Raw genomic sequence first — 15655 nt, forward strand, 5'->3', positions numbered from 1 at the left:
ACTAAACAAAGACATTTGTTTATAAAATAGGTTTTGCTCAACACTCTGCAGAAGAGCTCCCAAGAAACCTAACCATATTTCACAAGCTGAATTTATCTCTGGAGTAGCTGTGAGCCTGCCCACCTGCAAGGAAGGTTCTTTCGCAGCATCTGGTTGTTTGTTGACCTTCCAAGCCTCTTCTGTGTGATCTGACTGCGACACATTTGACTCAACCCATTCAACTGAAGAATCCTAAAAAGAGAGTTTAATGTAAAGAATAAAAATAATACCTTAACACACTACTTGATAACATGTAACACTTAGCAATTATATCAATAATCAAAATTAATGCTGATTAGCTTTATTAATATAATACTGTTTAATATTTTAAAATACTGATAATAAAACCAGAATATTAATATTCCCATAGGAGATTGCTCCATCATGATCAAAACAATTCACTTCATGAGCACATCACGGTATGCAACACTACCTCATACTGGCAGCTTATTTGCGTAACTCTACTAAAAGTAAAACAGTCAGAATAAAAACAAAATCAAAACCAGTTGGGTTTATGACATAAGAAAACCAAAATTTTTAAAAATCTATATGCATTACTAAGTATGTTTCACATTTGAAAAGTTAGATCATTACACAGCACAATATAAAGCATGGTACATGCTATTGCCTGCTATTTTTGTATCCAGCTTCCTACACTTGCATTTGCAAACAGTGTACAGAGATTTTTCACTTGAATCCAATAGGACTGCATTGCACAGAGTTTCTTTGCTATTCACATGAACCAGTGTGAGGAGTAAAAGACTTTGGATGGAAGTTACAGCCAGGACTGTGTTGCATCCTAGGAGTCCCTGTTGTGATCTGAAGGGTTTTGGTGATTCCCATGGAGAATGTGGGACATTTGTGCCTTTGGTTACTTCCCACACTGATATTATAGTTTATCTCTGGTATTAACCCTTGAAAAATAAGTCTCATTATAATGGACATTCCTTCACTCCATAAAAGCGACTCTGAAAAGTAAAACTAACAGTGCCACCTGACTTGCACCAAAAATGCTGGGAAAATGTTTTCCACAATGCGGCCAGAAGGCAGCACCCAGATTTCAAATGCAGTCTCTGCACTGTTTTGCCAGAGTGCCCTTCGATGTGAAGGCATGTCCTTACAGATTCAAATGTACAAGTCCTTCAGACCCATGTACAACTCCCACATTGTTGGGAGTGTCCAAGGTTGAACATCTGTGAAAAAAGGCAGAGGTAATTCATGCTTAAAATCAAAGTCAATTATTTCCAATTTTAGACACATCTTTCTATCACATACCACACACTACAGGGTATCTATGAAATTTTCCTCTCTATATCAGAATGAAGATTTTGTTTTCCATTTTCTCTCTGCTGAAAAACTGTAACTCCCTTAGTTCCTAATGAGTGAATTTAATATCATAAAATTCACAAGCATTCACGTAGCAGCCTATTCTAAATTGATTAAATACTTAGTACATTAAAACCGATAAATTTTGCCGCAATTTTTCCCAACAGAAAATGATAAGAATGAGCCGTAATTTTACTAACCGTGCATACGCAAAAGGACTAAAATGGTTCAATTTTTAAGACTGTAAATTGAACTATTTTAAAATTTCTTACTTACGGAAGAGCTATCAAGTAAGTCATCCTTCTTTTCAGATTTCTGTTTCTTACTTTTCTTCTTTTCCTTCTTAGCTTTTTTGGAATGTTTATCCTTTTTCTTTTTTTTCTGTACAGAATGTTCCTACAAGTAAATGTTTGTAAATGAGATCCAGTAAACCAAATCATCCATATAAAAAAAAAATCAAAACCTACTTACCAAACCTCACTGAAGAAAGGTGAAATACACATAAATACCTTTTATTTTTACTACCCTCTCTCTCTCTCCTATGGGGGAAGGGCTGGGGTGGTAGAGGCAGGGAGGGCATACCTCACATCCATGATCAATTTTTCTTCCCCCTCTCAGTATCTTTTTCGTTGGAACTAAGGCACTACAACTAAACAGACAATATCTACTACACTACATTATTTTGGTCAAACCTATTTCTTCAGGTATCGCTACATTATCAATACACATCTTTTCACTGTTGAAATATCTGCACATTAAAAGGATGTGATAGTCATAGGCTGCATTAAGGCTCCTCCTGTGAATGAACACAAATGAGACTGCTATGAAGCCTTGAATCCTCCAGATTTCTTCCCATGGGACTATCATTGTCTGATAGCACTTCCTTTTCTGCATTTGGTAGAAATTAAAGCTGGAATTGAATGACAGAATTTTTTCCTCTTGGCAAATAAAAGATAATGTCTAGCTTAAAAAAATGCTAGTATCAAAGCATAAAGAAATCAGAAATTGGGATGTGTTTAAAGATTGTCTTAAAGCCCACAAAGTCTTCTGTTCATACAAACATTCTGTAAAGGTAACAACCCAATTTAATTATTTACAATTTTGTCACCTTTTCCAGTGGTTCCACACATTCATTCACATCAGCAGGCATCCATGTATCTTCACCTCGCAGATCCTTTAGCAGCTTGCAACTCTCCTTCTTTTCATATCTAATTTTGGCCTAAGATGAACGGAGAAGAAAAATAATCAGGTGGAGCTCAGTAGCATTTCCACACACAACGTTGAGAACTGCATTTCAGACTTCAGAATGTTCCTCCCTTTCTAGTTATGGAGATTAAACTAGAAATACTTTTACTACTTCTTCTGAAGAAATAACCATCACTGCAAACAGTTTCAATTCCTAAAAAGGATTTTTATAAGCCATATCAATAAAATAATTTTTTTTCAGCCTCTGAAGTTCACCCTGTTATGTTTAGCATAAACATGACTTTCAGGAGCAAGTTTACTTAAGTATAACTTGTCTTTAGGAAATTCTTTATCCCATATATCACCATACCCTAATTAAACAGGAGGAAAGTTATTTTATACTATTACAATCCATATTTTGTGTTAGATAATTTGTGCAAATTTTAATGTGCTTTTGGGTTTTTATTTATTTGAGAGGTTGCTTTTAAAATAACTAAAATCAAAACAAAAACTAAAGGTAGAGCTTGAAATTCACTTGAAATTGGCTTAAACACCAATTTTACCAGAAAGTGTTGTCAAGCATAAGCCAAGAGAACACATACAAGTTTAAGAAAGACCAATATTTAAAACAAACAAATAAAAAAGTCTCAGGAGATTAGACAACAGTTGAGGTCTTTCCTCCCGGCCAGCTATTAATTCTCCAGATCCAAGCCTGTGCACTGCAGAAGACAGTAACCACCCTACCACAGGGCAGTATCTCTTTTTTTGATATAGCCAAGAAGGAAATCTGCAGCTTTTGTCCTAACAGAAAACAATGCTTGCAGGAAGATGACAAATACACTATAAGGGTTCAAAAGAACAGAAATTCATGCTAAAAAAATAAGATTAAAAGGGGTTTTTTTTAAGTGCTAACTCACAAGATAGGACTGCTGTTGTGTTTTTTTGAACATTGGCATTAGCATATTGAAAGTGGCACAACACAATGAACTCAAAAAAAAAAGCCCACTACATATGTGTGCCCAAACAAAACACCCTTTTCAACTTTCATGGCCTACTTTCTTAGCAGCTCCATGTGATAAACTTTCTAATGCACTTAAATGCAAGCAAAGCAAGGATGCTACCCAGACTTCTTGATTATAAACAAAGGAATATTGTAACATAAACAAAAAATAATATAAATCAGCTTGAATAAAGAGGCCAAGACTGAGACTTCTATCTCTAGAATGAAGCTGACAGTCTACAAAGGTGAATGCTACCTCTTAAAATTCAAAAGGTAGGCATAGAGTTAAGAACACATTCAAATATCTATTCCAACACCAAAACATTTTCTAGTTTATAAGTAAACAAAGTAACAAAAGAATGAGCAGGACTACAATTCAGTGAGAGTTAAATAGTTGTTGAGTACAACAGAGCATCACTAAAACCACCCAAGACTCCAAAAAATGCAGGTATGTTTCCTGCAACTTCTCCATCATACAGAGAGGTAACCCTGGCCACCCTACAGGGTGGTTCTCGGACAACACCCTTGAAAATTCATGCAGAAATAGATCAGATTGATATATTCTCTTCTAGTCCATGTAGTCAATGATGGCCCTTTTGTCTTAAAAATATGCTCATCTGACTAAAACAAAGTAACTAAATATGCCACATTTTTCGAAAAGTGAAGGATAATAACCTCAGCTTTGCAACTCACAAAATGTCTACGAGCCACAGACTCCAAACTTAGGCTTATAACTGGACAGAGATGAAACAGGGGAGATAAAGAGAACCTGAATATAGTTCCAGATGGAAAAAAAAAAACCCAAACCCTGACTCCAAGCTTGTTTGCTCCACAAGCAAACACAAAATAAGTTGCCAAGAAGTAGATTGGAAAAAAAAGGCAGACTTTTCTGCATATTCAATTTCATTTTTGGTTGAGAAAGAACTGCAGCTGGAGTCAACAGCTCCCTGCCACCCTTTTTGCAGTTCTCCAGCCCATAAATCTATAAATGCCACAAATAAAGGCCACTCAAGATCAGCTTGTCAACATTTCTTCATTGTAGATGTTCTTTGCCTGTCATGGAAGACTTAGCCTCTTACCATTTCCTATAATAACAAGTATATTTTAAATAACATTACTATTTTCTTCATGCTGCCGAAGTTACAAATAAAATGAGATAATGTTATAAGTAAGGTACAAACTGTGCTTTTATACTTTTTATTAGATCTAAAAATAAACAGAAGAAATGAAGGCAAGTATTTAAGTAATTGAGATACATCATTCCAATGAAAGAGGTGGATCATCATTTTGGCTGAAGTACACAAATGCTCATTTAGAACACAGATTGACTAGAAATCATCATCAGACTACAGGCTGCTGTCTCCTGAATACTATATGAAACACGACTGGGCAGGATGAATGTGTAGCGGCAGATTGACCACCAGGCTGTTAAAAAGAAACAAAAGCATCAGATGGAAGTTTGTGTCTCCTAGACAAGGATACAAAATATAGAAGATTCTTAACAATATATCTATGCAAGATCAAATAAAAAGGAAGGAAAGAAAAAGAAAAAATGAGAATGCTGCCTAGAGACCTAAAAATATGAAATAAGTTATAATTTCACCTAAATTATCATTTTAACACAAGAAAGTTAGAAAGTTAGCAGCTATACCCTCTAAATCCTTCTGTCTCTAAAATCTAGGTCCCTCAAATTATGATATTCAATTTCTCTTGTTCATGATACTTTCCCCTCACACATACACAATTACTTCAAGTGGAAGTGAGCCGGAAAAATCTGCCTACACTACTTTATTAGCTTCAAAACTTACCTTCATATTCTACTCTTCTTTTCAAAAGCTGCAGGGCTTACTAGCATGTCATAAAATGTAAAAAAGAAAGAAAAACTAATTAATTCTCCTGTAAGACTTTCCATTCTATCTATGAGGACCAACTCTAATAGTTTCACATCTGTCAACCCACAGGAGTCCAAGCATTTAATTCACATTAAAGTTCATTAATACTTATAATACCACAGGAATATCCAATAATTTATAGTTTCACGCTTTACAAATGAGGTACATTTTAGGTACCACAGCAATATTTTTCAGTTTTTTTCTCCATAAATAGTGGCTGATACATTTCTGAAATACCTCTGTTTCAAAAGTAATGCTTTAATTATGCAAATGCCTGTGCATGTACACATGAACACATTGCAAGTAACAACCTGTCAAAGAAGGACAAGCATCATGCTGCACTACATACTTCTGCAACACCCTAATAAAATTGCTCATGGTCTCCTTTGCGACAAAAACAAGGTGAAGTCTAAGGCTGGCAAGGCACTCTGCAAGGTCTGTTGTTACGGTGCTACAAAAACAGTAATTATTCTACAGCACTATGTCAGCAATGCTTGCCATGGTTGAAGAGAGACAAATTTTACAGACTTCACCACAAGTAGGCAAAAGGAGTTTGAATTTCACAGATCCATCTGAATGTGGGAGGAAACCAAGTTCAAGGAAAGTGCTTTCTGGTTTCCATCAAGTGGATCATTAAGGCCAGCCCGCCCAGTAGCTGACAACATGATCTACTAAATGAATAAAATTTGCTCCAAAGCAGCCTGTAATACACTGCAGATGCAAAATCCAAACGCTGTAAAAATTACATCATCCCACACCAGGAAAAAGCAGAAAAGATCAAAGACACTGCCAACAGACAAGTTATAGGTCACACAATAAATGGAGCTTGTTACACAGCAGTCCCTCAAGGATGTCCAGAAGGGATGGAGGGATGAGCTAAAAATTCCCTCCCCAGCTCACAGAAACCCTGACCAGTATTCCTTCCTGAGCTCAGCTCTATTTACTGCTTCAGCTCTCATGAAGGCCAGGGGAAGTTTTCTATACCACTACAAAGACCTTGCAATTTTCCACCTATAACTGTGGTCAATCTCTAGTTCTTTAAATGATAATCCCCATGACTCAATAGTCAACTTCTTCATCCAAAAGAAGAAAGACTCCCTTTTCCTCCACAAGCAATCAGAATAAAATCTACAGCACATCAGACCATTACAGTATGACAAAAACCCTCAATAGAGAGAGCACCAGCTAACTTGCTGTCCTGGTCACCTCCACTGAAGGGCAGGGCTCCATTCCACACCTCTCCTCTCTGCACTGCCCCTCACATGTTCCCACCACCTTACCCACCCAGGCCTGTTCCTGCACTCCAGTCTCAGGCAAAGTCACTTCCAGGACCACCCTGACACAGAATTAATCCCACCAAAAGGACAGTGCAGCTTCCTACAGAACAAGCTTACAAGCTGCCACTCTAGCAAGGTCAGCAAGGCTCAAAGAACAAAGGGGTAAAGTGCATTTCGGGGAAAAGAAATGTGCAAAAAACTTCTTTTCAGCAACAGCTTTCAGTTAGGAAATTTCAAAAAAAATCTATCACCTAGCCAGTCCTTCAAATACCAAGATAAGGCATTCAAAATATCTACAATGACCTTTCCTTTCTAATTTGAGGATCATCTCCCATGCTAACATACAAACCACCCCACTATTTTAACTGTTTTGATAATCAACTGTCAGAAAGGTTGCTGTGCCATGTATTACCCTCACACTTTTCTATCACCCCAAAGCTCAGAGCAGAGAGCCCTGGTTACATGAGTGCTTAGTTCCAGGGAACTTGAACATACCCTTCTTTGCAGCTCTGATGCTTTTATACCAATTCTCTGTCTGAATAACACACTTATTTTGGTGAATGCTTACATTATTTTTCAAGTCTCAATATTCCAATTATTGCTACATCCACAAAGACTTCCCAAGGAGGACAACGGTGGAAACACAAGAAAGAGCTTAGCTTCCAGCCCAACTTGGGAACTTGCAACTGAGTCAGAGAGCTGCCTGCACCACCACTTCCTCCAGACACAGCTTTGCCAACTGGAAATGTCACCACTCTTTGTCATTTTCACCTGCCAAAAGGCACAGAAGAAAGGTCACTGAAGCAACTATCACTTCAATCATTTAAGCTTCTCGTGATCAACAATCAAAAGTCAGATGTGATTTAAAGAGCAGGCTACAGGAGATGCCAGCCTTCAGTGAGAAACATCGGGGAGGCAGCAGAGGTTCAGCTGGTACACATCTGTTGTGCAGACACAACAGATAACTAGAAACTATTACTGCTAGGAAACAGTAAATAGGTATTTCTTGTTAATGTGACATCTGTCTTCATCACTGACCTTCAAAAATGACCTGTCTGTTCAAAGATGTTGCTTGCAAAAATGCATAGAGGTGCTTTGACAAAAATCCAAAAATCTTTTGTGAAAAGGCAGTATTCATTTCTCAGCACCATTACTCTTCTAATAGCACAGATTTAAGTGCTGAAGTGCTTATTTCCTTCAGCATATAGAGTTGGGGATTTAACGCTTCATGAAGGATTTAAAAGGAAAAGAACAAAAAGGAGGTGCTTACTATTACAGCACAGATGCAACTAAACCCCTAACAGAGACATATTTTGTTACTAATTTCTGCCTAAGGAGACATTTCTGTAATTTTCCACTGAAAACTGCAATGTAAAATACTGCCAAGCACTCCATCACCTCAGCAAATACTGATCATTGCAAAAAGCCAGTGTTAGGCTTTTAGGAGGAAATACCTGATCATACTTCAGCAAAACCTGCTGATTTCAAAGCTTCTTTAGAGCTCTAATTCTGTGAACTTGGTGATACTGTTATACACTGTTTCTTGTTTGCTTTAATTTTAAGCTGTATTTTCAAAGAAAATAAAACAAAAAATGTAAACCAAAAATTAAAGGGAGAAGTCTAATCAAAAGCATCAAATGAGATGTTTCCAAAAATAATGGCTTGAAAATCTCAAATAATTTTTTTCAGAAATATAAGTAAGTAAAACTAAACACACAATTTCTTGTTTGTGCAATGAACTTGTTTTGGTATCAATTTATTTCCATTGTTTCAATAAATGTACATTATTTGACCAAGGTCTTATTTATCTGTATTCAACTTCCGATCTGTCACTAATCATAAAAAATTAAAAGGCAGGATTTTCTGCACAAGGAATGGCCAAATCACATCACCCTCAGAGGCTGAAGAGTGAAAGACTCAAAGTCCATGGAAAAAAACCCAAGTAACAGAACAGCAACCCTAAAATACAAAAACACTATATGAAACAACAGATGCAAGAATAATCCAAAATTTGAAGTCTTCCTAAGAAGTGTTTATGTCTAGGAAAAATACACATCTCTGCACTTACCACAACACCCATCAGATTATTTTCTTGCTGTAAACTTGTAAACCAAAAGAACAGTGTCATGAACTATCATGCTCATCAAAACAAGATGCTATTTCTGAAGCTTTCTAATTACTTGCATGTCAACACTTAATTATTTGATTACTAATCATTATCATAAACACTATCAGCCACTGGGTTTTATCAGTGCAGTTTGGAAGACAGACTACACAAATAAAAGAACAGATTTCCAAGATTTAAAAGAGAAATCTCAATCAATGAATTGTGTGGCATTTTCGTTCATCAAAACAAGTGCAAGTTCAATATTTCATAACAAAAAGTTCCTTAAGGTGAGTTGGCTGAACATCTCATCTTTCCAGAAACAGATCTACTAAAGTACAGTTATTTCTGCAAATTTCTCAGATTACCAGAAGCAAAGATTACGCAGCTTTCCAACTGTCTTTCCCAAAGTAAAGGGCTTCCAGGATTACAATCACCAAATAACTGTCTTGACTGCATTAGCCTGTTATGAAAGTTCCTGCTAATCTCTTGCTGCCTTTCTAAGCAAGACAATCAAAATACATTGAGAAAATGTGTTGCAATAGTTTTCTCCCAGTTCTGTTCATAGAATCATAGAATATCCTGAGTTGGAAGAGACCCACATGGATCATCAATGCCCAACTCCTGCCCCTGCAAAGGACATCCCAAGAGTCACACTATGCCTGAGAGTGTTGTCCAAATATTTTTGAACTCTGCCAGGCTGGTGTTGTCTGACCACTTCCCTGGGGAGCCTGTTCCAGTGCCCAACCACCCTCTCGGTGAAGAATCTTTTCAAAATATCTAACCTAAACCTCCCCTGACTCAACTTCAGGCCATTCCCTCAGGTCCTGTCACCGGTCACCACAGAGAAGAGATCAGTGCCTGCCCCTCCTGTTCCCCTCACAAGGAAGCTGCAGACCATGACAAGGTCTCCCCTGAGTCTCCTCTTCTCTTCACTGAACCAGCCAATTGACCTCAGTCAGTCCTCATATGCCTGCAACCTCTTCACTGTTATTTGTGGCCCTCCTTTGAACACTCTCTCTAGTTTGATGTCTTTCTTATATGGTGGCATTGACAACTGCCCCCAGCACTGGAGGTGAGGCTGCCCCAGTGCAGAGCAGAGCAGGACAATCCCCTCCCTCGACCGCCTGGCTGTTCCACTGCAGCAAGCAGTCCAGCCACAATCAAAGTAAAGCAGAGAAAGTCAATACACTTAGGACATTAATCTGTTCTCACTCAGGCAGCAACACGTCCATTTCTGAAAAGCAGATAGCAGAGTATTGACATGGCAACTATGACATCCTCACACTTTCACATTATAAAATGCTAAATTGACTTTTCACAGAAATAACAGAGTATCTACAGGAGAAGTCTTAAAAATGTTGCCCTTTTACATAGCTATATTAGGTTATTTGGTCCATAAATGGGAAGAGGAAACACAAAATGAGTTTAAAAAAAAAGTTTCATTCCTATATTTCCCTATCAGCCAAATAAGCAATAAAGGAATCTCTACAGCTTCCTTTGGCCCACGTGGACTTGTATAGAATAAAATGCTTATGATACACTTCTGCTAACACATTCTAAAGCTTTGGTATAGAAAAGGGGGCAGGGGGAGAAACTCCCAACCTTCAGTATGTCCTCTCCTTACTTCAACTTTTTGTTCTTACTGCAAGGAAAAGAAATAGTTCAAGAACATTCATAAGATGATGAACACAGCAATTCCACAAGCAAAAGCAAACAAAACCATTTGATAAATAATGAATGTTTCACTATTATCCCAATGCACTCAAGAGAATCTTTGAAAATCAGAGAATATGACCTAGCTTCAGGTTGCTTGGAAGTGAAAACATAACAATGCGGAAATATAACACAGACTCTATACTGTGACTTTCAGTAAGAAGTTGAGAAGTCACACGGGGGAGGTTTCTCATCAGCCATATAGGGACCAAGCACTTGTAATGGTTAAGCTCTGTAGAAAACAATGTCACTGTGTCCAGATCCATTCCTACACTCCACAAAAAATAAACTTGAAGAATCATAGTGGCTAGCATTTCATAAATTATACTCCATTCTGCTTCCCTATCTTTCCTTGTCTCAACACCTCTAGAGTCCTTGGCCAGTCTGCACCATGATCATCTCTGCACCTTTCTTCCCACCTTGCCCAAGGTTGTTTGGTTCTTCTTGAGATGCTGGGACCAGGGCTGCATAAGCTATTTGACACAGAAATGGGTAAAATGTCTGTGGAACCAACTCCTTTGCTCTTTATTCATCTCACAGTGGTTTAACACTTGATCAGCTTTTGGCTAAGCAATGATGTAGCATCTTAAAAGAGCTATTTACTCCCCAGCTGTTAGTTTTGAATGGTAAATGCCAGCTCTGAGCCCACTGCTGTACAAAGAAAATCAGTCTGCCTTACTCCAGAAAATTAGTGTTGTGCACTGGTTTTTTTTTAGTATCACACAAATATTGCAGATGTACTTTTAAGATATTCATGTAGGAGTAATTTGTATTCATGGCATTTTAAAAATATGCTGAACAATACAATGATGGTCTGTTTCTTGTTCAAGACAAAGAAAATTACAAAATTCAACAAAGATCCTACATACATACTTTTTAATACACTACAGCTTAGCAATAAGAAAAAATATCAGATTTGGTTTCATTCTAAAAACTCCAAACCACTTTCTCTAATATCCTTCAGCAAGGCTGACGAGCAGAATCTAAACCTACAAGAATTAACACTGAGAGTTAGGACCTGTGAAGCTACAGTATCATCAAAGAAGTCTTGAGACATATCCTAACAGCATACCCTGGTGCTGAAGTGCAGCAACTCTTTGAGACGTCCTAACAGTGCAGTGAGAAGTGTAGCCCCCCTGCCCAAGATACCAAACTTTCTAGCAACTACTGGAACTGAGCCAAAGACAGCCTGTGCCCCAGGCAACAGGCCATGAACTGGTGCTGCCCCTCTGCACAACAGAGAGACCTCTGGAGCCAGCCAGGAGAGCAGGCACTCAGAGATACTGCAGGAGCCAGAGTCTCAGCAGGAGGAGCCCAGACTGTGGCACACTTAGACTGCAAGGCTATAAAAGCTCAGGCATTTGGTTGTTCAGGGTCCCTCCTTGGAGGCACCCAGCTCAAGCTGGCTTTGTGTTCTGCACCATGATTAAACTGTTGTAAGGATCCAGATGTCTCTGACTCTTCCATGGAAAACCTGGGGTCAAGCTGGTAAGGAAAACTTGTCTGACTGAGTGTGAGTGCTGTGTATAGGGAACCAAGCAGAGCACACATTGGCTCACTGGAGCTGCTCTCCACAAAAGGGCTTCAGTGCCAGCAGTGAGAGCCTCGGGTGGTGGGAGTGCATCCCGGGTGGGGGACTGTACTTCCTGAATGGTCAGCCAGGAGCGTTTCCTTAACCCTGTCACTGGAGTTTTTCAAGACATGACTGAGCAGAAGACTAAATAATCTCACCTAGGCTGCCTTTCCCACAAGGGTTTGGACCAAGTGATCTTTCAAGGTCTTTCCAGCCAGGGCTATTCTAGGATTCTAAGCCAGTGGCATTGGCCCAGACAGCTTGCTGTACAAGGGGCACCAGCTGAGAAGGAAAGGTAAAGTAGGATAATAGTGCCCTACATAAGCTTTGCTTGCTGTTAAGTGTATTTTCTGAACATCCAAGAGGTTGAACTGAGCAAAGGAGAAGTTTGAGTAAAGCAACAGACATATTAACAACATCAACAAACTTTTGCAGGGTAGTGTGATTCACTATTACTAAGTTAAATGAATTTCCCTTCAACTGCTTGTCAAAAGGGGGGAAATCACTGAAGGGAACTTTTATTGCCAAGAAATGGTTCCATAACTGTACAAAGGAGATGCCCACATGATATATTACATAAAATCCTCTCTCTTTCTGCTTTGCCTTGAGAAAGGGCATCACTGCTCTGTAACCATCAGGCTATTCAGGCCATTTTCCCACTACTTTTTTTCTGACAATATCTTTGCACAGGAAGATTTGGCTGCTGCTTACCCTGGCCTTCCTTTTGTCAAAAGCCCACCATCACAACCTCAGTCTCTTTCCATACTCTGTCTTTCTCCTACACTTCTCTTACACTTCCCTTAAACCCCAAAAACAAGCCATGTCCCTTAACTGATATGCCATTTGTGACTTCAGCATTCACTCTACCTACAAGTGACAACAAGAATTATCACAAATACCAAAACCAGGCAGATTTTGAACAAAATGCATCAGGATTAGCACGGGTCTCCAAGTCACAGCATCTCTACCAAAGCACTTGTGAGTGAGAGCCTCCTAATTCTTGTCTTACAGTTCAGCAACATATCACCAGGCAAGTAACTGACCCTACAAAATCAGGCTCCCACTTCTTAATACATGCACGCAACTTCAAGTTATTACCACTCCATAACCAGAATGTTGCAATGGAGGGATACAGGCTCTTTAGGAAAGACAGGCCATAAGACAAGGAGAAGTAGTCGCCTTTTAAGTCTCATTTAAGGAAAGGCTGAGAGCTAGGTCTGTTCAGCCTAGAGAAGGCCGGGAAGTGAGGGTGGTGCCATCTTATCAATGTATAAAAAATCTGAAGAGAGAATGTAAAGACTCCGGCTCTTTCCAAAGGTGTAAGCACAGAAATACATAATAAGTGGAACACCAAGAGGATCAATACCACAAGTGGCAAAACGCACGAAACCAGGTGGGTGTCACGCAGAAATTCCAAACTGCGTCCTGCCACTGTCGGTGCTGCAGCCCAGCTCCCTTGGGCACAGACGGGGCTCTCCCCACGGCGTCCCCGCCTCCGGCTGCCGCGACCGGGGCACCTTCAGGAGCGCACCGACCCCGCGCAGCACCCAGCGCCAAGCCTGGGGTACGGAGAGGTGCTGAGCAGCCCCAGGGCAAGGTCGGGCCGGGCCGGTCACCCCACCTGTGCCAGCAGCGCCTCCCGCTCCCGCTGCTCCCGGCTCCGCTCGCTCTCCGGCCCGGACGCCATCCGCACCGCCCGCCGGAAGCCGCGCAGAGGCCGTACGGCAGCCCCGCCGCGACACTGTCGTGAACAGCGTCCCGGGAGTGGCGGGGGGGGGGGCGGCTGCGGCTCCTCCCGACGGGGCTGCGGGGAGCGGCGGGGACGGCGGGGACAGCCGGGCACGGCGGGGCACAGGGGGCACGGCGGGAACCTCCCGGAGCCGGGTTCTGGTACCGGCTCGGTCCCTCAGCCCTTTGTTCTCGCCGGCGTCCGTGGCGACGCGTTCGGCTCATGACAGGGTTATAGAATCATAGAATACCCTGAGTTGGAAGGGACCCACATGGATCATCAATGTCCAGCTCCTGCACAGGACCATCCCCAAGAATCGCACCGTGTGCCTGAGAGCGTTGTCCAAATGGTTCTTAAACTCTGTCAGGCTTGGTGCTTGGTGCTGCTCCCCGCTTCCCTGGCGAGCCTGTTCCAGTGCCCTACCACCCTCTGGGTGAAGAACCTTTCCTCAGTATCCAACTTAAACTTCCCCTGACTGAGCTGCACGCCAGTTTCCTCGGGTCTGTCACTGCTCACCACAGAGCAGAGATCGGTACCTGCCCCTCCTCTTCCTCTCACAAGGAAGCTGCAGACCGTGATGAGGTCTCTCCTCAGTCTCTACTTCTCCAGGTTGAGCACACCAAGTGCCCTCAGCCGTTCCTCAAATGGCTTCTCCAGTCCCTTCACCATCTTCATTGCCCTCCTTTGGGCACTCTCTAACAGCTTTGTATCTGTTTTACATTGTGACACCCAGCACTGGAGGTGAGGCCGCCCCAGTGCAGAGCAGAGCAGGACAATCCCCTCCCTTGCCCAGCTGGCCATGCTGTGCCTGATGCCCCCCAGGACAGGGTTGGCCCTCCTGGCTGCCAGGGCACTGCTGCCTCATGTCCAACTTGCCACAGACCAGGACCCCCAGGTCCCTTTGTGTGGCACTGCTCTCCAGCATCTCATTCCCCAGTCTGTCTGCACGTCCAGGGTTGCCCCATCCCACGCACCCAGGTGGGTTCCCCACACCTTGCTCAGAGCTCACCAGCCTCACAGGTGGAGGTCACAGCAAATACCATGTCCTGGCACAGCTGCTTATTGGAACCCTGTGCTGCTTGACCAACAGGACCACACAGTCCTGCAATGGGCATTAAGGAAACTTCCCTGCCCAGCCACCCAGAAGCTTCTCCAGCAGTCACACTCATACCACCTGAGCTACCCTGGCAGCTACACACCTCTCTGTCAGACAAGGCTTCATTACCGGCTCAACCCCAGGTTTCCCACAGTAAAGTCTCTGACATCTCAATCCTTAAAATAATACCACAACAGAATAACAACTTGAACTGGGTGCCTTCAAGGAGGGACCCCAAGTGAAATCTTAGGGCTCTTACAACCCTCACAAGCACAGTCCAAGCAGAGTCATGTCTGGAACCCTTGGCTCCTTCCATGTCCCTGAGCGTCCAGGCACCTGGCTGGCACCACAAGTCCCTGTGCCCTTTGGCAGTTTCACAGTCTCTTGCCTCAGGCTCAGGCTCCTCCCCAGAGCTCAGCCTGCAGCTGCACACCGAGCACTAAATGTAATCCTAGCACTGGGGATACTGATGTCCAGGCTCATCCCTCCTGCCAGGCTGAAATTCCCTTGCACAGACCCTGGCCTGCTTGTCCAGACCAGCATTAATGAGAGCAAACAAGGGAACATGGCCCGAAAGATGCTCACAGGTTCAGGTGCCCTGCAGTGCCCAGTGCTCCCCATTGCTGCGGACACCTCCAGATGATTTTCCAGAAATTTTCTTGCCTGTTTTCAGCCAGTTCAGTGCATCCATGCTAGACTGTGACCTCTGTAATGTCAG

General features: G+C 41.7%; 1 protein-coding gene across 2 annotated transcripts in view; it reads right to left on the minus strand.

The window, feature by feature from the left end:
* The window catches only part of CWF19L2 (CWF19 like cell cycle control factor 2), a 58659-nt gene extending 44845 nt beyond the window's left edge, over window positions 1–13814 (minus strand). Inside the window, exons 1-4 of one of the 2 annotated variants that reach the window (XM_053971746.1) lie at window positions 13734–13814; window positions 2474–2584; window positions 1642–1761; window positions 124–231 (exon numbers count right to left, since the gene is read on the minus strand). In XM_053971746.1, the coding sequence (XP_053827721.1) occupies window positions 124–231; window positions 1642–1761; window positions 2474–2584; window positions 13734–13799 (405 nt within the window). In that variant the 5' untranslated portion in view covers window positions 13800–13814. Of the gene's footprint in view, window positions 1–123; window positions 232–1641; window positions 1762–2473; window positions 2585–5358; window positions 5398–13733 lie in introns of those variants that run through there. The other variant, XM_053971747.1, reaches the window with a different exon arrangement.
* Between the last annotated feature and the right edge of the window lie 1841 nt (window positions 13815–15655).

The sequence above is a fragment of the Vidua macroura genome, chromosome 2 (genome assembly GCF_024509145.1).
Source record: "Vidua macroura isolate BioBank_ID:100142 chromosome 2, ASM2450914v1, whole genome shotgun sequence".
Taxonomy (NCBI): Eukaryota; Metazoa; Chordata; class Aves; order Passeriformes; family Viduidae; genus Vidua; species Vidua macroura.